The 26414-nt window shown below is 49.3% G+C and overlaps 1 protein-coding gene across 1 annotated transcript in view; it reads right to left on the reverse strand.

The window, feature by feature from the left end:
• LOC112217060 (membrane-associated guanylate kinase, WW and PDZ domain-containing protein 2) overlaps positions 1-26414 on the reverse strand; it is a 310671-nt gene that overhangs the window by 100436 nt on the left and 183821 nt on the right. The window contains 4 exon segments of the mRNA XM_042300405.1: positions 310-482; positions 485-537; positions 5629-5844; positions 13561-13680. Of these exon segments, the coding sequence (XP_042156339.1) occupies positions 310-482; positions 485-537; positions 5629-5844; positions 13561-13680 (562 nt within the window).

The raw sequence follows: 26414 nt of genomic DNA on the forward strand, positions 1-26414 counted from the left end.
CTCCAATACAGCTAGCCACACAGAACAATAGAATGCATTACAGTGGGAGTGAGTGTGTGTGTGTGTGTGTGTGTGTGTGTGTGTGTGTGTGTGTGTGCGCGCGTGTGAAAGCTGCTTAAAATGCTTGGGCAACTTTTACCTTCTATTCTCCCTGGCGATACATTGCATGGACAAGAACCTCTAAATCTCATTACAACAACAGTCAACTATTTGGCTGCTGTTGGCTGTATGTGTGTGTGTGTATGTGTGTGTGTGTGTGTGTGTGCGTTGGGATAATTTGACACCGTTCTCTTCAGCGCAGACACTTACTCGATAAAGTACACCTCTCCCTTCTCTGTGTAGGCCATCTCCCAGTTCTCTGGCAGGGGGCCAAGCTCACTCTCATTCTCATCTGGTTTGGGGGGTGACTTGGTTAGCTCGCCCCCCTCCTCCTGGGGGACCTCGTTGTTAGGGGTGGTGGGGGTCTCGGTGGGGGACAGGTCTGGGGGACGTCCCCCGAGGAGACATCTGTACTCTTGTCTTCATGTTCGCTGGACTCTGAGAAGTAGAAGAGAATTACAGGTGAGTCAGAGCTGACATTACAACTGGAGGAACAGGGAGGGAAGAGAAGAGGAGGGAAGGTGAGAGGGAGAGGGGAGCTGGGAAGGGAGAGGGGAGAGGGGAAGAGGGAAGGGGAGAGAGGGGGAGAGGGAAGGGGAGAGGGGAGAGGGGAAGAGGGAATGGGAGAGGGGAGGAGGGAAGGGGAGAGGGGAGAGGGGAAGAGGGAAGGGGAGAGGGGAAGAGGGAAGGGGAGAGGGGAGAGGGGAAGAGGGAATGGGAGAGGGGAGAGGGGAAGAGGGAAGGGGAGAGGGGAGAGGGGAAGAGGAGAGGGGAGAGGGGAAGAGGGAAGGGGAGAGGGGAGAGGGGAAGAGGGAAGGGGAGAGGGGAAGAGTGAAGGGGAGAGGGGAAGAGGGAAGGGGAGAGGGGAAGAGGGAAGGGGAGAGGGGAAGAGGGGAAGAGGGAATGGGAGAGGGGAGGAGGGAAGGGAAGAGGGGAAGAGGGAATGGGAGAGGGGAGGAGGGAAGGGGAGAGGGGAGGAGGGAAGGGGAGAGGGGTAGAGGGAATGGGAGAGGGAAGGAGGAAAGGGGAGAGGGGAAGAGGGGAGGAGGGAAGGGAAGGGAAGAGGGGAAGAGGGAATGGGAGAGGGAAGGAGGGAAGGGGAGAGGGGAAGAGGGAATGGGAGAGGGGAAGAGGGAAGGGGAGAGGGGAAGAGGGAATGGGAGAGGGGAGGAGGGAAGGGGGAGGGGAGGAGGGAAGGGGAGAGGGGAAGAGGGAATGGGAGAGGGGAAGAGGGAAGGGGAGAGGGGAAGAGGGAATGGGAGAGGGGAGAGGGGAAGAGGGAATGGGAGAGGGGAGAGGGGAAGAGGGAATGGGAGAGGGGAGGAGGGAAGGGGAGAGGGGAGAGGGGAAGAGGGAATGGGAGAGGGGAGAGGGGAGAGGGGAGAGGGGAAGAGGGAATGGGAGAGGCGAGAGGGGAGGAGGGAAGGGGAGAGGGGTGGAGGGAAGGGGAGAGGGGAGGAGGGAAGGGGAGAGGGGAAGAGGGAAGGGGAGAGGGGAAGAGGGAATGGGAGAGGGAGAGGGGAAGAGGGAATGGGAGAGGGAGAGGGGAAGAGGGAAGGGGAGAGGGGAAGAGGGAAGGGGAGAGGGGAGGAGGGAAGAGGGAAGGGAGAGGGGATGAGGGAAGGGGAGAGGGGAGAGTGGTAGAGGGAAGGGGAGAGGGGAAGAGGGAAGGGGAGAGGGGAGAGGGGAGAGTGGAAGAGGGAAGGGGAGAGGGGAAGAGGGAAGGGGCGAGGGGAGGAGGGAAGGGGAGAGGGGAAGAGGGAATAAGAGGGGAGGAGGGAAGAGGGAGAGGGGAGAGGGGAAGAGGGAGAGGGGAAGAGGGAAGGGGAGAGGGGAAGAGGGAAGGGGAGAGGGAGGAGGGAGAGGGGAAGAGGGAAGGGGAGAGGGGAAGAGGGAAGGGGAGAGGGGAGGAGGGAAGGGGAGAGGGGATAGGGAAGAGGGAATGGGAGAGGGGAGGAGGGAAGGGGAGAGGGGAGGAGGGAAGGGGAGAGGGGAGGAGGGAAGGGGAGAGGGGAGAGGGGAAGAGGGAATGGGAGAGGGGAAGAGGAAGGGGAGAGGGGAGGAGGGAAGAGGAAAGGGGAGAGGGGAGGAGAGAAGAGGCAAGGGGAGAGGGGAAGAGGTAAGGGGAGAGGGGAGAGGGGAAGAGGTAAGGGGAGAGGGGAGAGGGGAGAGGGGGAGAGGGGAGGGGAGAGGGGAAGAGGAGAGGGAGAGGGGAAGAGGGAAGGGGAGAGGGGAAGAGGGAATGGGAGAGGGGAGAGGGGAAGAGAGAATGAGAGAGGGGAGAGGGGAGGAGGAAAGGGGAGAGGGGGAGGGAAGAGGAGAGGGGAAGAGGGAAGGGGAGAGGGGAGGAGGGAAGGGGAGAGGGGAGGAGGGAAGGGGAGAGGGGAAGGGGAGAGGGGAGGAGGGAAGGGGAGAGGGGAGGAGGGAAGGGGAGAGGGGAGAGGGGAAGAGGGAAGGGGAGAGGGAAGAGGGAAGGGGAGAGGGGAGAGGGGAAGAGGGAAGGGGAAGAGGGAAGGGGAGAGGGGAGGAGGGAAGGGGAGAGGGGAGGAGGGAAGGGGAGAGGGGAAGAGGGAAGGGGAGAGGGGAAGAGGGAATGGGAGAGGGGAAGAGGGAAGGGGAGAGGGGAGGAGGGAAGAGGGAAGGGGAGAGGGGAGAGTGGAAGAGGGAAGGGGAGAGGGGAAGAGGGAAGGGGAGAGGGGAGAGGGGAAGAGGGAATGGGAGAGGGGAGAGGGGAAGAGGGAAGGGGAGAGGGGAGGAGGGAAGAGGGAAGGGGAGAGGGGAGAGGGGAAGAGGGAAGGGGAGGGGGAGAGGGGAAGAGGGAATGGGAGAGGGGAGAGGGAAGGGGAGAGGGGAGGAGGGAAGGGGAGAGGGGAGGAGGGAAGGGGAGAGGGGAGGAGGGAAGGGGAGAGGGGAAGAGGGAAGGGGAGGAGGGAAGGGGAGAGGGGAAGAGGGAAGGGGAGAGGGGAAGAGGGAAGGGGAGAGGGGAAGAGGGAATGGGAGAGGGGAGGAGGGAAGGGGAGAGGGGAGGAGGGAAGGGGAGGGGAGGAGGGAAGGGGAGAGGGGAAGAGGGAATGGGAGAGGGGAGGGGGAAGGGGAGAGGGGAGAGGGGAAGAGGGAAGGGGAGAGGGGAGGAGGGAAGGGGAGAGGGGAGAGGTGAGGAGGGAAGGAGGGAAGGGAAGAGGGGAGAGGGGAAGAGGGAATGGGAGAGGGGAGGAGGGAAGGGGAGAGGGGAGAGGGGAAGAGGGAATGGGAGAGGGGAGGAGGGAAGGGGAGGAGGGAAGGGAAGAGGGGAGAGGGGAAGGGAAGAGAGGATGAGGGAAGGGGAGAGGGGAGGGGAGGAGGGAAGGGGAGAGGATGAGGGAAGGGGAGAGAGGAGGGGAAGGGGAGAGGAAGGAAGGGTAGAAGGGAGAGAGGAGGAGGTAGCGGGGAGAAGGGGCAGTGTGACTGAGTGCCAAGGAAAAAGAGATGGAATGGGATAAAAAGAAGAGTAGAGAGGATTTCAAATGGGGAGAGGGTGGCAATTACACAGGGACAGAAATAGAGAGATAGATAGATAGATATATAGAGCAAGCAAGAGAGAGTAAGGATACCGAGCAGAGAGAGATGGACGGTGATTGAAAGAGAGAGGGAAATAGACAGAGAGAGCAGAGTGAGAGAGGTGGCAGGCAGAGGAGATTGAGAGAGAGTGGAGGAGCTGATGATATGTCCTAGTTTGAGTTGTGGCGCTTGGTTGGGCCGTCCCAGAGGACAGCCACAGCAGGCTGTGGTAGGGAGGGAGAGTTCATCTATGAGCTATCTACTCACATCACACTGTCTACTGTTCTCTCTCTTTCTCTCTCTCTCTCCTGTCGACCTGTATATACACTCAGTAAAAGAAAACTACAGGGCAGCTCTAGGCTGAATACTCGACATCAAACCTTTCTCAGCTTTGTTCACATAGCCCAATGAATAGCAGAGCTACAATGAGAAATTACAGCAACACGAGACTACTCCAGTCCTATAGCTCAAGGGCATTTATATGGGTTACCTGACCAGAACATACAGTACACTGCCAGAAATCTTGCTTGTTTGTATTTGACCAAATACTTATTTTCCACTTTTTCTCATTTTGTCTGTCACAGTTGAAGTGTACCTATGATGAAAATTACAGGCCTCTCTCATCTTTTTAAGTGGGAGAACTTGCACAATTGGTGGCTGACTAAATACTTTTTTGCCCCACTGTATAATGTAAAGCAATTCTCTAAAGGTCTCAAAAGGTTTTACTAAATAACTACCACTACCACACTAACAGTGTCATTTATTTTTACATTAACAAACGTCAAGTCAAAATGAATGATACTATTTTGTTTCATAGCTTACATAGGGTTTCTCTGTTCTTATATTAAGTTAGACAGCCAGCATCTTTGCTTCTAGTTGAGAGTAATGACTGTGATGTGGCTTGCATTGATCCAGTAAATCTGCTTAGTGGAACCCCACGATCGATTTGATCACACCCCCAGGCGATGTTTCTCTGTGTCGGTGCGTGGGGTGGAATCTAGCCTCTGGCCATGTGACGTAGTCTAACTGTACTGTGGTCTGATCTAGACCCCTCCTGTCTCAGCCTCAGTAGTTTATGTGTCGGGGGGCTAGGGTCAGTTTGTTATATCTGGAGTACTTCTCCTGTCCTATTCGGTGTCCTGTGTGAATCTAAGTGTGCGTTCTCTAATTCTCTCCTTCTCTCTTTCTTTCTCTCTCTCGGAGGACCTGAGCCCTAGGACCATGCCCCAGGACTACCTGACATGATGACTCCTTGCTGTCCCTAGTCCACCTGGCCGTGCTGCTGCTCCAGTTTCAACTGTTCTGCCTTATTATTATTCGACCATGCTGGTCATTTATGAACATTTGAACATCTTGGCCATGTTCTGTTATAATCTCCACCCGGCACAGCCAGAAGAGGACTGGCCACCCCACATAGCCTGGTTCCTCTCTAGGTTTCTTCCTAGGTTTTGGCCTTTCTAGGGAGTTTTTCCTAGCCACCGTGCTTCTACACCTGCATTGCTTGCTGTTTGGGGTTTTAGGCTGGGTTTCTGAACAGCACTTTGAGATATCAGCTGATGTACGAAGGGCTATATAAACACATTTGATTTGATTTGATTTAGTGACTGGGAGATTGGATACAGTGTAAGGCTGTTGTCTCTGAACACTATCAGTCCTGTTACATGGGATGATTGCGGGATGTACTCGTGCTATTTACAGGCACTAGAACTTTCCAGTTTTTCATTTTGACTATCTATGATGATGATGCTGATGATCTGAGCTCCCTGGGAAGAGCTCCCTGTAGGCAGTAGGGACTTGTATCCATCCTTTATTATGTTATTGTATGGGCCTGACTCAGAGCTGGTTCCTATGATGTAACCTAGACGATAGACTGTTGCTATGTTGTCTGATCAGATCCCAGGGGTCGGTGCTATCTCATTTCAGCGGTGAACTTGTTGTCATGACGAGGATTTATAGTTGCACATCAACACTATGTCTGGGTTGGAACCTAACCTGGGGTGATGCCATTGCCGTTGCCATTGACAACGGGTCTCTCCTCCTCCTCATCCTCGGGTGGCTCGATGCCGGCCTTCTCCATGTTGCTGACCGACTTGTTCCGTTTCCTCTTCCCCTTGGAGCTGGGTCGGGCGCCCGGCAGGAGCTGATCTGTTACATTTAGCAGCAGAGGACTGGGCTCGCACGGGGGCTTGGGGGTACCGTAATAGTTCTCTAGAGAACGAAGGAAGGAATACTTCACATTAATGATCATTTTATATACTTAGTCAGTTATACACACATCATGTTATACTTAGGTGCTGGTGGGTGAGGTTAAAGAATCAAAATGGCCAATGTGACAGACTGATGGTTGAACTGAGGTCTCTCCATGACACTGTGTTAGCCCCCATGAGACTGTGTTAGCCCCATGAGACTGTGTTAGGCCCATGAGACTGCGTTAGCCCCCCATGAGACTGTGTTAGCCCCCATGAGACTGTGTTAGCCCCCATGTGACTGTGTAAGTCCCCCATGAGACTGTGTTAGCCCCCAATTAGACTGTGTTAGTCCCCCATGAGACTGTGTTAGCCCCCATTACACTGTGTTAGCCCCATGAGACTGTGTTAGTCCCCCTTGAGACTGTGTTAGTCCCCCATGAGACTGTGTTAGCCCCGTGAGAATGTGTTAGCCCCCATGAGACTGTGTTAACCCCATGAGACTGTGTTAGCCCCATGAGACTATGTTAGCCCCATGAGACTGTGTTAGTCCCATGAGACTGTGTTAGTCCCCATGAGACTGTGTTAGCCCCCATGAGACTGTGTTAGCCCCCATGAGACTGTGTTAGCCCCCATGAGATTGTGTTAGCCCCCATGAGACTGTGTTAGCCCCCATGAGATTGTGTTAGCCCCCATGAGACTGTGTTAGTCCCGCATGAGACTGTGTTAGCCCCATGTTAGCCCCATGAGACTGTGAAAGTCCCCCATGAGACTGTGTTAGCCTGCATAGACTACTGCAATGCTCTACTTTCCGGCTACCCGGATAAAGCACTAAATAAACTTCAGTTGGTGCTAAATACGGCTGCTAGAATCCTGACTAGAACCAAAAAATTTGATCATATTACTCCAGTGCTAGCCTCTCTACACTGGCTTCCTGTCAAAGCAAGGGCTGATTTCAAGGTTTTACTGCTAACCTACAAAGCATTACATGGGCTTGCTCCTACCTATCTCTCTGATTTGGTCCTGCCGTACATACCTACACGTACGCTACGGTCACAAGATGCAGGCCTCCTAATTGTCCCTAGAATTTCTAAGCAAACAGCTGGAGGCAGGGCTTTCTCCTATAGAGCTCCATTTTTATGGAACGGTCTGCCTACCCATGTCAGAGACGCCAACTCGGTCTCAACCTTTAAGTCCTTACTGAAGACTTATCTCTTCAGTGGGTCATATGATTGAGTGTAGTCTGGCCCAGGAGTGGGAAGGTGAACGGAAAGGCTCTGGAGCAACGAACCGCCCTTGCTGTCTCTGCCTGGCCGGTTCCCCTCTTCCCACTGGGATTCTCTGCCTCTAACCCTATTACAGGGGCTCGGTCACTGGCTTACTGGGGCTCTCTCATGCCGTCCCTGGAAGGGGTGCGTCACCTGAGTGGGTTGATTCACTGATGTGGTCATCCTGTCTGGGTTGGCGCCCCCCCTTGGGTTGTGCCATGGCAGAGATCTTTGTGGGCTATACTCAGCCTTGTCTCAGGATGGTAAGTTGGTGGTTGAAGATATCCCTCTAGTGGTGTGGGGGCTATGCTTTTGCAAAGTGGGTGGGGTTATATCCTTCCTGTTTGGCCCTGTCTGGGGGTGTCCTCGGATGGGGCCACAGTGTCTCCTGACCCCTCCTGTCTCAGCCTCCAGTATTTATGCTGCAGTAGTTAATGTGTCGGGGGGCTAGGGTCAGTTTGTTATATCTGGAGTACCTCTCCTCTCCTATTCGGTGTCCTGTGTGAAACTAAGTATGCGTTCTCTAATTCTCTCTTTCTCTCTCTCTCTCGGAGGACCTGAGCCCTAGGACCATGCCCCAGGACTACCTGACATGATGACTCCTTGCTGTCCCCAGTCCACCTGACCGTGCTGCTGCTCCAGTTTCAACTGCTCTGCCTTATTATTATTCGACCATGCTGGTCATTTATGAACATTTGAACATCTTGGCCATGTTCTGTTATCTCCACCCGGCACAGCCAGAAGAGGACTGGCCACCCCACATAGCCTGGTTCCTCTCTAGGTTTCTTCCTAGGTTTTGGCCTTTCTAGGGAGTTTTTCCTAGCCACCGTGCTTCTACACCTGCATTGCTTGCTGTTTGGGGTTTTAGGCTGGGTTTCTGTGCAGCACTTTGAGATATCAGCTGATGTACGAAGGGCTATATAAATACATTTGATTTGATTTGATTTTGTATGAGACTGTGTTAGCCCCATGAGACTGTTAGCCCCCCATGAGACTGTGTTAGCCCCATGAGACTGTGTTAGCCCCATGAGAATGTGTTAGCTCCCCATGAGACTGTGTAAGTCCCCCAATACACTGTGTTAGCCCCCCATGAGACTGTTAGCCCCTCATGAGACTGTGTTAGCCCCCATTACATTGTGTTAGCCCCCATTAGATTGTGTTAGCCCCCATGAGATTGTGTTAGCCCCCATGAGAATGTGTTAGCCCCAATGTGACTGTGTAAGTCCCCCAAGAGACTGTGTTAGCCCCCATGAGACTGTGGTAGCCCCCATTACATTGTGTTAGCCCCCATGAGATTGTGTTAGCCTCCCATGAGAATGTGTTAGCCCCAATGTGACTGTGTTAGCCCCCATAAGACTGTGTTAGCCCCCCACAAGACTGTGTTTGCCCCCTACAAGACTGTGTTTGCCCCCACGAGACTGTGTTAGTACCCCATGAAACTGTGTTATTCCCCCATGAGACTGTGTTAGCCCCCATGAGACTGTGTTAGCCCCCATGAGACTGTGTTAGCACCCCATGAGACTGTTAGCCCCATGCGACTGGGTTAGTCCCCCATAAGACTGTGTTAGCCCCATGAGACTGTTAGCCCCATGAGACTGTGTTAGCCCCATGAGACTGTGAAAGTCCCCCATGAGACTGTGTTAGTCCGCATAAGACTGTGTTAGTCCCCCATAAGACTGCGTTAGCCCCCATGACACTGTGTTAGCCCCCATGAGACTGCGTTAGCCCCATGAGACTGTGAAAGTCCCCCATGAGACTGTGTTAGCCTGCATGAGACTGTGTTAGCCCCATGAGACTGTTAGCCCCCCATGAGACTGTGTTAGCCCCATGAGACTGTGTTAGCCCCATGAGACTGTGTTAGCTCCCCATGAGACTGTGTAAGACCCCAAGAGACTGTGTTAGCCCCCATGAGACTGTGTTAGCCCCTCATGAGACTGTGTTAGCCCTCCATTACATTGTGTTAGCCCCCATTACATTGTGTTAGCCCCCATGAGATTGTGTTGGCCCCCATGAGAATGTGTTAGCCCCAATGTGACTGTGTAAGTCCCCCATTACATTGTGTTAGCCCCCATGAGATTGTGTTAGCCTCCCATGAGAATGTGTTAGCCCCAATGTGACTGTGTTAGCCCCCATAAGACTGTGTTAGCCCCCATAAGACTGTGTTAGCCCCATGAGACTGTGTTAGTTCCACATGAGACTGTGTTAGCCCCATGCGACTGGGTTAGTCCCCCATAAGACTGTGTTAGCACCCCATGAGACTGTGTTAGCACCCCACGAGACTGTGTTAGTCCCCATGAGACTGTGTTATCCTCCCAGGAGACTGTGTTAGTCCCCCATGAGACTGTGTTAGTCCCCCATGAGACTGTTAGCCCCCATGAGACTGTTAGCCCCCATGAGACTGTGTTAGCCCCATGAGACTGTGTTATCCTCCCATGAGACTGTGTTATCCTCCCAGGAGACTGTGTTAGTCCCCCATGAGACTGTGTTAGCCCCATGAGACTGTGTTAGCCCCCATGAGACTGTGTTAGCCCCATGAGACTGTGTTAGCCCCCATGAGACTGTGTTAGCCCCCATGAGACTGTGTTAGCCCCCATGAGACTGTGTTAGCCCCAATGTGACTGTGTTAGCCCCCATAAGACTGTGTTAGCCCCATGAGACTGTGTTAGTTCCACATGACACTGTGTTAGCCCCATGAGACTGTGTTAGTCCCCCATGAGACTGTGTTAGCCCCATGAGACTGTGTTAGCCCCATGAGACTGTGTTAGCCCCATGAGACTCTGTTAGCCCCCATGAGACTGTTAGCCCCCCATGAGACTGTGTTAGTCCCATGAGACTGTATTAGTCCCCCATAAGACTTTGTTAATCCCCCATAAGACTGTGTTAGTCCCCCACGAGACTGTGTTAGCCCCCACGAGACTGTGTTTGCCCCCAACAAGACTGTGTTTGCCCCCACGAGACTGTGTTAGTACCCCATGAAACTGTGTTATTCCCCCATGAGGCTGTGTTAGCACCCCATGAGACTGTGTTAGCACCCCATGAGACTGTTAGCCCCATGCGACTGGGTTAGTCCCCCATGAGACTGTGTTAGCCCCCCACGAGACTGTGTTAGCCCCCATGAGACTGTGTTAGCCCCCATGAGACTGTGTTAGCCCCCATGAGACTGTGTTAGCCCCCATGAGACTGTGTTAGCCCCCATGAGATTTTGTTAGCCCCCATGAGACTGTGTTGCCCGCTGATCTAAAGCTTAGGCTATTCCTCATACAGTGCATCCACTAATAGCTACAAGGCTCAGATTGAAAATTATCTGAGGAAGTTTCACCTCACTATTAAACGTGATATATGAGCAATTTAGAGCATTCTTGCTATCTTTTCCTAATAGTTATCTGTACCAGAGGACCAAGACACACATTCAGCAGTTGAACCTCAAGTCACATGGGTGAGCAGTGAGCACTGCCACTGTACAAACCTGCTTAATATGCAACGCCTGAATTTTGGACACATTTTGTGTGCCTTTGATGATGTGTTCTTAAAAATATTTGCTTGGATGTTTTTCTCCTCTTGTTACAAGTTAATATTCAATCGCTAAAGTAGGGATCACAGTAGACAACACAGGCACAAACGGAACATTAAATTCAACTGTCTATTTAAAGGGAAATATATTGTATCATGAAATATTGAAAGGGAGAGAGCAAGTGAGAATGTCACGCGGGAAGATGATGTCATTATTACATAACCCAATGGGACCAGGACCAGGAAGTGGAAGGTCAGTTGACGTCCTGGGAGTTAAAGTTCACATAGTTCTTAAAAGTTCATACGTAAGTCTCAAGGCACGTCAATGGGAGGTACTCAAACACAGTCACACACTCCACAACACATATACCTACAAACACACCCACCCACATGACTTCATATTGGTAACTAAAGCCTGCCACTGTCTGGCCCACACCCCAGGCATCTTCACTAACATCACTGTTAGCTCTTTTGTGTCTGCTGGCAAATCATTGTTATCCACCGACATCAATCAAACACTAAACCATGCACAGATTCCTAGTGATTGATTGAGTGTGTGTGTGTGTTGTAAATAAATAAAGAAGAAGCCTTTCTCTCTCTCTGTGCTCTGGGCTCTGTGCTCTGTGTGGTCGTCCCGTCTGTCTCCCCAGGGCGGAGTCGCCAGCACCCAGCATGCAGAGCGTTTCTGGGTTTGTTCTGAACATGCTCCCCTGGGCTCCTCCTCGCTGATGCTTTCACACATCACCCACTCTGATCCTCCAGCCCCTGAGTCTGCTAGCAGAAGACTGTCTGCTAAGATCTCCTCCACACACATAGGCATGCATGCACGTAAACATCCCTTGCTACAGCTTTAGCCCAGAGATACCTGGCAAAGTCCAGAGACAGCAGATGTCCTTGTTAAACTGATGTGAGATCTGATTAAGTGTTTGGTCTCCACTCTCTGTAAACACTGTGTGAAATGGACTGGGGGGAGATATGATGTTGCCACAGCAATGGAACCAAGTTTCCTTGAGAGCAGGCTTCAAGGCACTGCCTCTCCACTGGAGATTAGGTTCTGAAGCTAGAGAGGGTTTCTTTGAGAGTGATAGGGGCGCCAGGGTAGCCTAGTGGTTAGCGCGTTGGACTAGTAACCGGAAGGTTGCAAGTTCAAATCCCAGAGCTGACAAGGTACAACTCTGTTGTTCTGCCCCTGAACAGGCAGTTAACCCACTGTTACTAGGCTGTCATTAAAAATAAGAAATTGTTCTTAACTGACTTACCTGGTAAAATAAAATATTATCCTGCATTTCTCAGTGGTGTTTTAGTACTTCTGGAGGAGAAACCATATACCCAAAGATATTTTGAAATCCAATGAGATTGTTCTAATCCTGGGGATTAAGTATTAAAACGATCAACCCCATCAACACGTATGCCACAGACAGTTGAAGGACCATGGAGAAAATAGTAGCTGGAAAGTCCTGTTGGTTTGTATCTCAGATATTTGCTGTGGTTAGAAAAAGGACCTGTGAATTTTTGTTCGCATTTCTGAGTACACAGTGAGTGACTCAAATGAAAAAACTTTGCTGTAAAAAAGCGAATTGAATGGAAAGGCTTAAAACCACAGACCACAGACTATTTTACCCTACTGTTGCATACAATCTAAAAGCAATTTCAGTCAGACTTTCCTGGGAAATCAAATCTAAAATGCACAAAAACAGCATGCCGCATTCTTCAAACATTCCTAGACAAACTGAAGACAACCTCCAATAGTATGCTACAACCTGACAGATTGGCTTTTTCTCTGCCTACCTCACACAAAAGAAAACAGGGATATCTCTCTCTCTCTCTCTCTCTCTCTCTCTCTCTCTCTCTCTCTCTCTCTCTCTCTCTCTCTCTCTCTCTCTCTCTCTCTCTCTCTCTCTCTCTCTCTCTCTCTCTGTCTCTGTCTCTGTCTCTGTCTCTGTCTCTCTCTGTCTGTAGATATGGGAGTTTATCAAAATTGAGTTTGCTTTTCCAATTCTTTGTGGGTCTGTGTAATCTGAGGGAAATATGGTCATACATTTGGCAGGATGTTAGGAAGTGCAGCTCAGTTTCCACCTCATTTTGTGGGCAGTGTGCACATAGCCTGTCTTCTCTTGAGAACCAGGTCTGCCTACGGCGGCCTTTCTCAATAGCAAGGCTATGCTCATGGAGTCTGTACATAGTCAAAGCTTTCCTTAATTTTGGGTCAGTCACAGAGGTCAGGTATTCTGCCACTGTGTACTTTCTGTTTAGGGCCAAATAGCATTCTAGTTTGCTCTGTTTTTTTGTTAGTTCTTTCCCATGTGTCAAGTAATTAATCTCTCTCTCTCTCTCTCTACTTCTCTAATTGAACATTACATATTAAAAAGGTAAATGTTGGTGGTACAGCAGTGCAGCCACCGAGAAGAGAAGAAGGGTTCTCTCTACAGAAGACGACATCCTCGGAGAAGTGATACACGGCCTCAATCGGAGAGAGAATCTAACATCGCTCCTGGCAACCAACCGGTAAATTGACCATCTGCAATTTATTTTTCTGCCATGACAGGCACGAGGCTGAGCGGGAGGGCTCGGCGAGGGAGCTGACATGGAGTTAATGCATCATCTGTGTGGTGGAGTCCCCTGTATCTGACAGAGTGGAGAGCCAGTAGTTTAGTACACCTAGCACAGAGCCACACAGACCAGGGCAGATGGAGAGAAATGGGAGTGAGTCATGTTTAATATAGAGCCATTAGGGCTCAGAGGAGAGCCAGCATGGAGGAGAGTGTAGTGTAGTGGTGTTGTGTTGTGTGTGTGTGTGAGTGTGTTTTCATTCTTCTCTGTCAGAGAGTGGAAGGATGGTCGATAAACAAGCAAGCAGCTACAATTATTCCAACAAGCAAAATCAGGAAAGACCCCCCAAAAATATGATACACCCCCAAAAATATGATACACCCCCACAAAAGTGAAAAGCTTTCTCTTACCTTCATAAGTTCCGCTCTCTAGTAAGGCTCCACTTTTCTCCAATTCCATAAACCGATCAACAGTCACAAAGTTGTAGTCCACCCCTGGGACCTCTCCTTCCTTGGGCTGCCTGGTTGTGCCTATCAGAGAGGAGAGGGGAGGAGCACAGTTACACAGTTACAATCAGGGAACTTACTAAGAAACTGTGTACACCTGCATACAGGAGAGAGGAGCAGGGTAAGCATTATGAACTGTGTGTACCATAGAAATAGAATGAAAGAATTGGACATCTTTTTTTATTTTACCCCTTTTTCTCCCCAATTTCGTAGTATCCAATTGTTTAGTAGCTACTATCTTGTCTCATCGCTACAACTCCCGTACGGGCTCGGGAGAGACGAAGGTTGTCATGCATCCTCCGATACACAACCCAACCAAGCCACACTGCCTCTTAACACAGCGCCATCCAACCCGGAAGCCAGCCGCACCAATGTGTCGGAGGAAACACTGTGCACCTGGCAACCTTGGTTAGCGCGCACTGCGCCCGGCCCGCCACAGGAGTTTGTATTTGCATTTGTATGATTCTGTGTCCATTAAGAAGGAAGTTAGCGGTAGTTTTGCGAGTCAATGCTAGTTAGCTAATGAAACTACCTCTAACTTCCTTCGTAATGGACACAGAATCATACAAATGGTATCCAGGACTTCATCTGACTCTGTGGAAGGAGATAAAGGGCGTCGTTGTCATCCCTTTGAACACCTCAACTTCTCATAAAGAATCAGAACAGAACGGCTGATTAAGGACAAGCTGACCCTGAATCAGTTATATTCATGTATTGTGAGCGGGTCTCTCGGTTGCACATTTGAATTCCACTGAATACTTAAGCGCTGTCCTTCGGGATGATGAGCCCTTCACTAGGTAACGTTACAGGAAGGTTTCAGCTGAGTGATGCAACTCCAACAGAGAGGAGATAAATAAGGTCAATCTGCATGCAGTGTCAACGCCTCTCAAAGACGGTAGACACAGAGCCTCTACACAACCTCACAGGGCTGCTGTCTACATGTTATCGCGAGGGAGACGAGAACGCTAGCCTGCTAAATGCTGACAGTGGCACCCTTTTAATCATGTTAGCGTTAGCATAAGTGGCTAGTTCTCACGACATTTGCCAGTCAATTAAGAGCATTGGGCCAGTAACCGAAAGGTCGCTGGTTATAATATCAGAGCCAGGTCCTCCCGAGTGGCACGAGGGAGGTCCTTGTCCCACCGTGCACTAGCGACTCCTGTGGCAGGCCGGGCGCAGTGCATGCTGACACAGTCGCCAGGTGCACAGTGTTTCCTCCAACACATTGGTGCGGCTGGCTTCCGGGTTAAGTGGGCATTGTGTCAAGAAGCAGTGATGCTTGGTTGGGTTGTGTTTTGAGAGGACGCACGGCTCTTGACCTTCGTCTCTCCCGAGTCTGTACGGGAGTTGAGCATTTCTCCTGTAAGTCACTCTGGATAAGAGGGTCTGATAAATGACCCCAAAATGTAAATGTAAAATCATAGGTTTTACAAACTCTCTCTCCCAAGCATAGTGTCTGTTTGAGACAGCTGTAATTTCCAGTCAGTGTTGTGTTGTGGAGGATATGATGCTAAAGGTGTATCAAGGTATAAATTTGTTCCTAAACGCTCCTGCTAGTGCCGTGTGCTAATTAGTCTGTTTGAGCACCAGAGGATAGGCTAATTGATGCTGGCTGTGATAGCTCCAAGGGACTCCATCCCTGAGGTGTTAAACAGCTTATTCCCACATCCGTGCTAACACTGCTGTAAAAGCCTGGCCTATGGCAGCCTTTGGTGCTGGAAGAGCCTGGCCTATGGCAGCCTTTGGTGCTGGAAGAGCCTGGCCTATGGCAGCCTTTGGTGCTGGAAGAGCCTGGCCTATGGCAGCCTTTGGTGCTGGAAGAGCCTGGCCTATGGCAGCCTTTGGTGCTGGAAGAGCCTGGCCTATGGCAGCCTTTGATACTGCAGAGTCTGGCATATGGCAGCCTTTGATACGGTAGAGTCTGGCATATGGCAGCCTTTGATACTGTAGAGTCTGGCCTATGGCAGCCTTTGATACTGCAGAGTCTGGCATCTGGCAGCCTTTGATACAGTAGAGTCTGGCATATGGCAGCCTTTGATACTGTAGAGTCTGGCATATGGCAGCCTTTGATACTGTAGAGTCTGGCCTATGGCAGCCTTTGATACTGTAGAGTCTGGCCTATGGCAGCCTTTGATACTGTAGAGTCTGGCCTATGACAGCCTTTGATACTGTAGAGCCTGGCCTATGGCAGCCTTTGATACTGTAGAGCCTGGCCTATGGCAGCCTTTGATACTGTAGAGTCTGGCCTATGGCAGCCTTTGATACTGTAGAGTCTGGCCTATGACAGCCTTTGATACTGTAGAGTCTGGCCTATGGCAGCCTTTGATACTGTAGAGTCTGGCCTATGGCAGCCTTTGATACTGTAGAGCCTGGCCTATGGCAGCCTTTGATACTGTAGAGTCTGGCCTATGACAGCCTTTGATACTGTAGAGCCTGGCCTATGGCAGCCTTTGATACTGTAGAGTCTGGCCTATGGCAGCCTTTGATACTGTAGAGTCTGGCCTATGGCAGCCTTTGATACTGTAGAGTCTGGCCTATGGCAGCCTTTGATACTGTAGAGTCTGGCCTATGGCAGCCTTTGATACTGTAGAGTCTGGCCTATGGCAGCCTTTGATACTGTAGAGTCTGGCCTATGGCAGCCTTTGATACTGTAGAGCCTGGCCTATGGCAGCCTTTGATACTGTAGAGTCTGGCCTATGGCAGCCTTTGATACTGTAGAGTCTGGCCTATGGCAGCCTTTGAGGTATGTTCAATACATGTGGCATCAGACTGGCCCCAAAGGGCAGATTGAATTCCTGCTTCACTCAATACCAGTTCCATTAACACATTCCTCAAAAATGCCTAGATTCCGATAGGCTAGAACTGCACCGCGAGGCTAGCCAGGGTAAGTGAGTGTGTGTCTGTTGAGTCAGACAGTTCATATGTCTGCCACACCATGTCACAAGATGATGCAGCCATGTGTGCCAACTTAGTCTGGTGCCACCAGCTCTTATCGCCTGTCACATGTCATTATGATGTAAGAGCGGTGACGGGAGGTGCTGGATTGGTGCAAACTGAATGACCCCACGCCATTCTGTCACGACAGTCACAAGAGCTGTGAGATACTCTGTGCTTTTCTTCAGTAAGTCGATTTTGGACTCCGCCACCCTGTCTCTCAACGCTGCTGTCAGAGAGTCCAAGTGTGAAATAACGTACAGAAAATGACTCCACCAAGGCCATTAAAGCCCTTGCCAACGTTGTCTTAACGCTCAATGTTGATGAATCTGTGCTTAGATGGGAAAAGCAAACTGCTGGAGATTTTAACAGATACCATGCAACGGAAAACCTAAATCCTCTCCAGAGTTCAGCATCAACATCAAACCATGGTGTTCCACATCAAAACACACCAGGCAGAGAGAGTTCTAGGTGAGGGTTGAGAGAGGAGTGGAAGGGGGCTGGTTTAGGGGCGTGAGGATGGCACATCTGAGCCATGTTGATATGTGGTGAGGAGATGCTAGTGAACACACATACAGGGTGTGTGTGTGTGTGTATCTATGTGTGAGATACACTATGGCACTTCCAGTGCTACCCTGCATGAGGCCTGCGTAACGACAACAGACTACACCTCCCGACAGCGCTCCAGAACAGCCGACACACAGCACAACACTTCAAAAGGAACCTTTGATGTCATGGAACTACTGTATAATTAGCAGCGTCTTCCAGTGGGGGACTTTTCTGTGGCGACACTTTCTAAGAGGAGCACCTATAAGGCATGAAAGTGGTTTTCTGTACTTTCAGAGTTCTGGGTCATCTGTTAGAATTGACATTAGTGTAACATCCAAGCTGGTTTAAGAGAGACATTTGTAGTGACGATTCCCTATAAAAAGCCACTGGCACAGCAGAGAGATGTCCATAACACGTCCACAGAAATTGCTTTCTAACCGTAACTCTTTTCGTTCCCATTTTATCGATCCAATACAAATATTAGCATATAAAAGGTGCAGAGGTCAAATCCATGAGCATGCTCTGTGATACAGTAAGAATTGTATGCCCTCTCCTCTTCTGTCTCCGCCACCCCTTCCTGGTCACTTGTGCTACATGTGACCAGTGAACCATGACCCCAACATATAGTGCCCTCTAGTGGACAAATAAGTTAAAATAACCATTGACAGACAGCATATACAATGCCATATAAACAGGCCAAAATGGCTCCTACACACCGGCCCCTATGGTTTGCAATGTAGAAATCACCACTTAGCATGATGAGTATACACTTGCATACACGGTAACACATCCTCGATAGACTAACGGTTCTTCTTCCCTAGTGACTGATCTAAGAAGCCTATATTTATCTGTAATTTACAAAAGCCCCATTGGTATACATTTACAATAAATTAGGGCCACATACCTAATAAATCAAGCTGACATACTGTAGGTGCTTTGCCCCTAGTGGGTATTTTCCAGGCTGTTTCCAAGGGAATTTGGGCACCTGGGGCATTTCTAGAGTGCTGATAATTTACACTAAAGCTGTGTATTGTACAGGAAATGATTTTTCATGTTCAACAAACATCCTACTTATTAATCTCCTGTTCGATGGGAGGTGAAGCAAAGAGAGAGAGAGAGATGGAGAGAGAGTGAGTGAACACAGACGATTCATCAGAGGGGAAGCCAGGATTTTCACCGTAGCAATCTGCAAACAAAGCCGAGAATAACACAAACAGATTACCAGAGATAACTGTGGCGAATACCCAGCTATTTGTCCCGCGGTACAACGCTGTAATGACTCAGAAGCGGCTGTCGTCTTTCCACGTACAAAATGTTCCATGGAACTCCCGGGGAGCGGAGAGGGGAGTAGGGGATGAGAGAATAAGGGAGAGAGAAAACAATAATGATGTCTGAACATCTCTTCCTCTCCGCTGAGAGAGAGAGAGAGAGAGAGAGAGAGTGAAGGGTCTGTGAGGAGAAGGCATGGAGATGAAGCATGTCTCACGGAGTAGACTAGAGTTGCAGCGTGGGCAGTAGAGCTGCCGGCCAGCCAGGCCTCTTCTACTCTCCCATCTCTCCCATGGCTCTCTCCCTACACTACAGTTATATCCATCCATAGGGTTTCATAGCCAGGGGCCAATAGATCAGCTCTTAACACATCCAGCTTAGTACCATTGTCCAGTAATGGATCCCAGGTCAGGGCATCTAGCCTGCCTCGTTTGAAATCCAAACCCATTCAACAATGCACTTCAGTGGAATAAATGTACCCAGCCAGAAGGGTAGCCATCTGCGCATTGCGCTTCATGTGTCATGCATTAGCATGACCCTTAAGTATATCTACACTGTGTAACATCGCTGATTGGCAGAGGCATCGGTAACTAGATCACAACTATGTGAATCCATGTGTGTGTCCCAAATGGTACCCTATTCCCTATATATTGCACTACTTTTGACCAGGGCCCTATTCCCTATATAGTGCACTACTTTTGACCCAGGCCCACTGGGCCCATAGGGCTCCGGTCAAAAGAAATGCGCTACATCGCAGCCCAAGACTGTTAAATGAGTGTGTCAGACCATCTGCAAGTGGAAATATTGGCTCCAACTTCAAACACTGCTGGGATGGCGGTGCAACAGAGGTCAGGTTCAGTGAGGGCATATCCCCAGGCTTTGGAGAGAAATAGTAAGATAAACTACGTCCAGACTTCAATCTCTCTCCCACGATACCATATCAACCCTCAAGCAGCTATGATCAAGCCTGAAAATCCACAGCTACTATGGCAAGAGACAAAAGCACAGGGAGAAATATCCCCTTCTCTATGTGTGTAGAGAGTATGTAGAGCTTAGAGGGACACTACCTCACAGGTCTCCAGCCATCCATCAATCAGAGGAGAGTGAGAAAGACACCACAGGACCAGAAGACCCTTTCAAAACATCGTTATAGCACATCCCTGACCCCTCTCAGTCGGACCTCTCTCCCTCCCTCCCCCCCTCTCTCCATCTTGGAGAGCAGCTATTACAGTCAGTGTGATTTCAGAACTAGCCAACGTGATGTGACAGACTGCAGAAGAAGACTTGAGGCTGTACCTCTGTCCACCCTGCTTACCTTCCCCCGCTCCTTACACATATGCTAGCCTTCAGACTGCATTAAAAGACCACATGATGCCAGCAGCAGCGGCTATTGCTTTCACAGCTAGTCGAAGGCCTAGCTTACTGAGATACAGACACACAGAGACAGGCTTGACCTCTTGACCTCTGAATCTCATATACTTGTTGTACTCTGTCCCTGACAAACAACATGCAGCGAGTTTCTAAACAGCCTTGAGTTTCACTTAGCAAGCCACTTCTGGGAGAAACTGTTCCATGTCAAATTGAAATCTCCAGCTCCACTGCCTCCAGTAGTCAGACCCAGTGTGTTTGTCAATGGGCTGCAGTGCATTGAAGGGGCTGGGATAGGGGGACTGTGTGGGCAGGAGCTGGTGATGGGATCAGCTTCCGCTTGGCTGGGTAAAGCCCCACTAGGCCCAGTGTGTGTGTCAATGGGCTGCAGTGCATTGAAGGGGCTGGGATAGGGGGACTGTGTGGGCAGGAGCTGGTGATGGGATCAGCTTCCGCTTGGCTGGGTAAAGCCCCACTAGGCCCAGTGTGTGTGTCAATGGGCTGCAGTGCATTGAAGGGGCTGGGATAGGGGGACTGTGTGGGTAGGAGGTGGTGATGGGATCAGCTTCCGCTTGGCTGGGTAAAGCCCCACTAGGTCCAGTGTGTTGTGACAGTGTGTCAGTCAGGTCTGTGCTGTGGTCCCTCTGGCCGGAGGTGCTCAGTAGCCCCCTCTATTCACTTCCCTAATCCCCCTGTTATGACAGCGAGAGATGGCGTCAACGTGCCCCATTGTCCAGATCCTAATCTAACCCGTTAGCCAATTAGGAAATGGCCGGCCTTCCTAATGCCTGGGAATTAGTGGGATGGATTACGGTGCCATTCAGTGCTGTCCGGCCGCCACAGGAGACCGGGAGTCGGGTAACGTGGGGTGGAGAGGGCTGAGCGAGGGCACTGACGAAAAGCTGCTTTCGCCCGCACTTTCTGTTCATTGGTGGCGGTGGCAACGCATGGTCACTTAGCCGTGGATGTGCTTAGTCACTGTTGTCATAGACGGCTGCCTTAATCAACCCTGATTAGATGTCTGATGCACTTTAATAAACCTTCATTGAACTAAGAGAGAGAGAGACAAGAGAGAGACAAAGAGAGAGAGAGAGAGAGAGAGACAAAGAGAGAGAGAGAGAGAGACAAAGAGAGAGAGAGAGACAAAGAGAGAGACAAAGAGAGAGAGACAAAGAGAGAGAGACAAAGAGAGAGAGACAAAGAGAGACAACGAGAGAGAGAAAGAGACAAAGAGAGAGAGAGAGAGACAAAGAGAGAGACAAAGAGAGAGACAAAGAGAGAGACAAAGAGAGAGAGACAAAGAGAGAGAGACAAAGAGAGAGAGACAAAGAGAGACAACGAGAGAGAGAAAGAGACAAAGAGAGAGAGAGACAAAGAGAGAGACAAAGAGAGAGAGAGAGACAATGAGAGAGACAACGAGAGAGACAAAGATAGAGAAAGAGAGAGACAAAGAGAGAGTCAAAGATAAAGATAGAGAAAGAGAGAGACAGAGAGAAAGAGACAAAGAGAGAGTCAAAGATAGAGAGAGAAAGAGAGAGACAAAGAGAGAGAGTGAGAGACAAAGAGAGAGAGAGACAAAGAGAGAGAGTGAGAGACAACGAGAGAGAGAAAGAGCCAAAGAGAGAGAGAGAGACAAAGAGAGAGAGACAAAGAGAGAGCGAGAGACAGAGATCAAATCAAATCATTGAACAGATACACATGGTTAGCAGATGAAATTGCGAGTGTAGAGAAATGCTTATCCTTCTAGTGCATTAGTATCTAACAGGTAATATTTAATAATTCCACAACAAAACCTAATACACACAATCTAGTAAAGGAATGGGATGAGAATATATAAGTATAACATATATGGATGAGCAGTGACAGAGTGGCTAAGATGCAATAAATAGTAAAGAATAGATAGTGAAGTATACAGTATATACATGAGATAAGTAATGCGAGATGTGTAAACATTATTGAAGTGGCATTATTAAAGTGACTAGTGTTCCATTTATTAAAGTGGCCAATGATATCAAGTCTGTAGGTAGGCAGCCACCTCTCTGTGCTCGTGGTGTCTGTTAAACAATGGCCTTGAGATAAAAACTATTTTTCAATCTCTCTGTCCCAGCTTTGATTCACCTGTACTGATCTCGCCTTCTGGATGGTAGTGGGTGAACAGGCCGTGGCTCGGGTGGTTATTGTTCTTGATGATCTTTTTGGCCTTCCTGTGACATCGGGTGTTGTAGGTGTCCTGGAGGGCAGGTAGTTTGCCCCCAGTGATGCGTTGTGCAGACCTCACTACCTCACTTTACGGTTTTCACTTTTTAATTACCGTTCATATATTTATTTATTTTTTCCTCAACTTTTTCAACTTTTTCACTCCGGACGCTTTATCTGGACACGATTCGTCAGGACCTCCAACAGCCGAAGCTAAGTAGTAACATTAACATGATGCCTTCTAATTGCAGCCGCTGTACTCGCCTTACGGCGAGGATAGCTGTGCTGCAAGTCCAGCTTCAGACGCAATCGTTAGGCAAGGGTAATTTCAGTGTAGGAAAGGATGAAACAGCGTCTGTGCCACCAGTAAGTACAGATAGTAGTATAAATCCCCTGACACAGTCCCCGCAGCCGGACAACTTTCTCACGGTTTCTGGAAAGAAATGCTGTAGGAACGCTCAACCGGTGTCGCTCATTCAGCCGACAGAAACTTTCAACCGGTTTTCCCCATTAAGCAGCGGGTCGGAGTCAGAGGCCGATTCTTCTCTGGTCTCTACTCCTCCCGTTACGGGGTCTGAGACGCCGAAGCTTCCCACCATTAGCTCTGACAAATTGAAAACTCTAGTCATTGGCGACTCCATTACCCGCAGCATTAGACTTAAAGCGAATCATCCAGCGATCATACACTGTTTACCCGGGGGCAGGGCTACCGACGTTAAGGCTAATCTGAAGATGGTGCTGGCTAAAGCTAAAACTGGCGAGTGTAGAGAGTATAGAGATATTGTTATCCACGTCGGCACCAACGATGTTAGGATGAAACAGTCAGAGATCACCAAGCGCAACATAGCTTCTGCGTGCATATCAGCTAGAAAGATGTGTCGGCATCGAGTAATTGTCTCTGGCCCCCTCCCAGTTAGGGGGAGTGATGAGCTCTACAGCAGAGTCTCACAACTCAATCGCTGGTTGAAAACTGTTTTCTGCCCCTCCCAAAAGATAGAATTTGTAGATAATTGGCCCTCTTTCTGGGACTCACCCACAAACAGGACCAAGCCTGACCTGCTGAGGAGTGACGGACTCCATCCTAGCTGGAGGGGTGCTCTCATCTTATCTACCAACATAGACAGGGCTCTAACTCCTCTAGCTCCACAATGAAATAGGGTGCAGGCCAGGCAGCAGGCTGTTAGCCAGCCTGCCAGCATAGTGGAGTCTGCCACTAGCACAGTCAGTGTAGTCAGCTCAGCTATCACCATTGAGACCGTGTCTGTGCCTCGACCTAGGTTGGGCAAAACTAAACATGGCGGTGTTCGCCTTAGCAATCTCACTAGGATAAAGACCACCTCCATTCCTGTCATTACTGAAAGAGATCATGATACCTCACATCTCAAAATAGGGCTACTTAATGTTAGATCCCTTACTTCAAAGGCAATTATAGTCAATGAACTAATCACTGATCATAATCTTGATGTGATTGGCCTGACTGAAACATGGCTTAAGCCTGATGAATTTACTGTTTTAAATGAGGCCTCACCTCCTGGCTACACTAGTGACCATATCCCCGTGCATCCCGCAAAGGCGGAGGGGTTGCTAACATTTACGATAGCAAATTTCAATTTACAAAAAAAAAAAATGACGTTTTCGTCTTTTGAGCTTCTAGTCATGAAATCTATGCAGCCTACTCAATCACTTTTTATAGCTACTGTTTACAGGCCTCCTGGGCCATATACAGCGTTTCTCACTGAGTTCCCTGAATTCCTATCGGACCTTGTAGTCATAGCAGATAATATTCTAATCTTTGGTGACTTTAATATTCACATGGAAAAGTCCACAGACCCACTCCAAAAGGCTTTCGGAGCCATCATCGACTCAGTGGGTTTTGTCCAACATGTCTCTGGACCCACTCACTGTCACAGTCATACGCTGGACCTAGTTTTGTCCCATGGAATAAATGTGGTGGATCTTAATGTTTTTCCTCATAATCCTGGACTATCGGACCACCATTTTATTATGTTTGCAATTGCAACAAATAATCTGCTCAGACCCCAACCAAGGAACATCAAAAGTCGTGCTATAAATTCACAGACAACACAAAGATTCCTTGATGCCCTTCCAGACTCCCTCTGCCTACCCAAGGACGCCAGAGGACAAAAATCAGTTAACCACCTAACTGAGGATCTCAATTTAACCTTGCGCAATACCCTAGATGCAGTTGCACCCCTAAAAACGAAAAAAAAAAAAATTCTCATAAGAAACTAGCTCCCTGGTACATAGAAAATACCCGAGCTCTGAAGCAAGCTTCCAGAAAATTGGAACGGAAATGGCGCCACACCAAACTGGAAGTCTTCCGACTAGCTTGGAAAGACAGTACCGTGCAGTACCGAAGAGCCCTTACTGCTGCTCGATCATCCTATTTTTCTAACTTAATTGAGGAAAATAAGAACAATCCGAAATTCCTTTTTGATACTGTCGCAAAGCTAACTAAAAAGCAGCATTCCCCAAGAGAGGATGACTTTCACTTTAGCAGTGATAAATTCATGAACTTCTTTGAGGAAAAGATTATGATTATTAGAAAGCAAATTACGGACTCTTCTTTAAACCTGCGTATTCCTCCAAACCTCAGTTGTCCTGAGTCTGCACAACTCTGCCAGGACCTAGGATCAAGAGAGACGCTCAAGTGTTTTAGTACTATATCTCTTGACACAATGATGAAAATAATCATGGCCTCTAAACCTTCAAGCTGCATACTGGACCCTATTCCAACTAAACTACTGAAAGAGCTGCTTCCTGTGCTTGGCCCTCCTATGTTGAACATAATAAACGGCTCTCTATCCACTGGATGTGTACCAAACTCACTAAAAGTGGCAGTAATAAAGCCTCTCTTGAAAAAGCCAAACCTTGACCCAGAAAATATAAAAAACTATCGGCCTATATCGAATCTTCCATTCCTCTCAAAAATTTTAGAGAAGGCTGTTGCTCAGCAACTCACTGCCTTCCTGAAGACAAACAATGTATACGAAATGCTTCAGTCTGGTTTTAGACCCCATCATAGCACTGAGACGGCACTTGTGAAGGTGGTAAATGACATTTTAATGGCATCGGACCGAGGCTCTGCATCTGTCCTCGTGCTCCTAGACCTTAGTGCCGCTTTTGATACCATCGATCACCACATTCTTTTGGAGAGATTGGAAACCCAAATTGGTCTACACGGACAAGTTCTGGCCTGGTTTAGATCTTATCTGTCGGAAAGATATCAGTTTGTCTCTGTGAATGGTTTGTCCTCTGACAAATCAACTGTAAATTTCGGTGTTCCTCAAGGTTCCGTTTTAGGACCACTATTGTTCTCACTATATATTTTACCTCTTGGGGATGTTATTCGAAAACATAATGTAAACTTTCACTGCTATGCGGATGACACACAGCTGTACATTTCAATGAAACATGGTGAAGCCCCAAAATTGCCCTCGCTAGAAGCATGTGTTTCAGACATAAGGAAGTGGCCATGTTCTGTTATAATCTCCACCCGGCACAGCCAGAAGAGGACTGGCCACCCCACATAGCCTGGTTCCTCTCTAGGTTTCTTCCTAGGTTTTGGCCTTTCTAGGGAGTTTTTCCTAGCCACCGTGCTTCTACACCTGCATTGCTTGCTGTTTGGGGTTTTAGGCTGGGTTTCTGTACAGCACTTTGAGATATCAGCTGATGTACGAAGGGCTATATAAATAAATTTGATTTGATTTGATTTACCCTCTGGAGAGCCTTGCGGGTGTGGGCGGTGCAGTTGCTGTACCAGGCGCTGATACAGCCCGACAGGATGCTCTCAATTGTGCGCCTGTAAAAGTTAGTCTTTACAACCTCAGCCTCCTGAGGTTGAAGAGGCTCTGTTTCACCTTCTTCACCACACTGTCTTGTGCATGGACCATTTCAGTATGTCCGTGATGTGTACACCAAAGAACTTCAAACTTTCCACCTTCTCCACTGTTCTCCCGTCGATGTGGATAGGGGGGTGCTCCCTTTGCTGTTTCCTGTCCACGATCATCTCTTTTGTTTTACTGACATTGAGAGAGGGCCTTTTCCTGACACCACACCTCCTCCCTGTAGGCTGTCTCGTCGTCATTGTTGATAAACAGGCCTACCACTGTAGTATCGTATGCAAACTTGATGATTGAGTTGGAGGTGTGCATGGCCATGCAGTCATGGGTGAACAGGTAGTACAGGAGAGGGCTGAGAACGCACCCTTGTGGGGCCCCAGTGTTGAGGTTCAGCGGAGTGGAGATGTCGTTTCCTACCTTCACCACCTGGGGGTGCCCCGTCAGGAAGTTTGGAGGGTGCTATGGTGTTGAATGCTGAGCTGTAGTTAATGAACAACATTCTTACATAGGTATTCCTCTCTTCCAGATGGGATAGGGCAGTGTGCAGTGTGATGGCGATTGCATCGTCTGTGGACCTAT

Source organism: Oncorhynchus tshawytscha, linkage group LG17 (assembly GCF_018296145.1).
Source record: "Oncorhynchus tshawytscha isolate Ot180627B linkage group LG17, Otsh_v2.0, whole genome shotgun sequence".
Taxonomy (NCBI): Eukaryota; Metazoa; Chordata; class Actinopteri; order Salmoniformes; family Salmonidae; genus Oncorhynchus; species Oncorhynchus tshawytscha.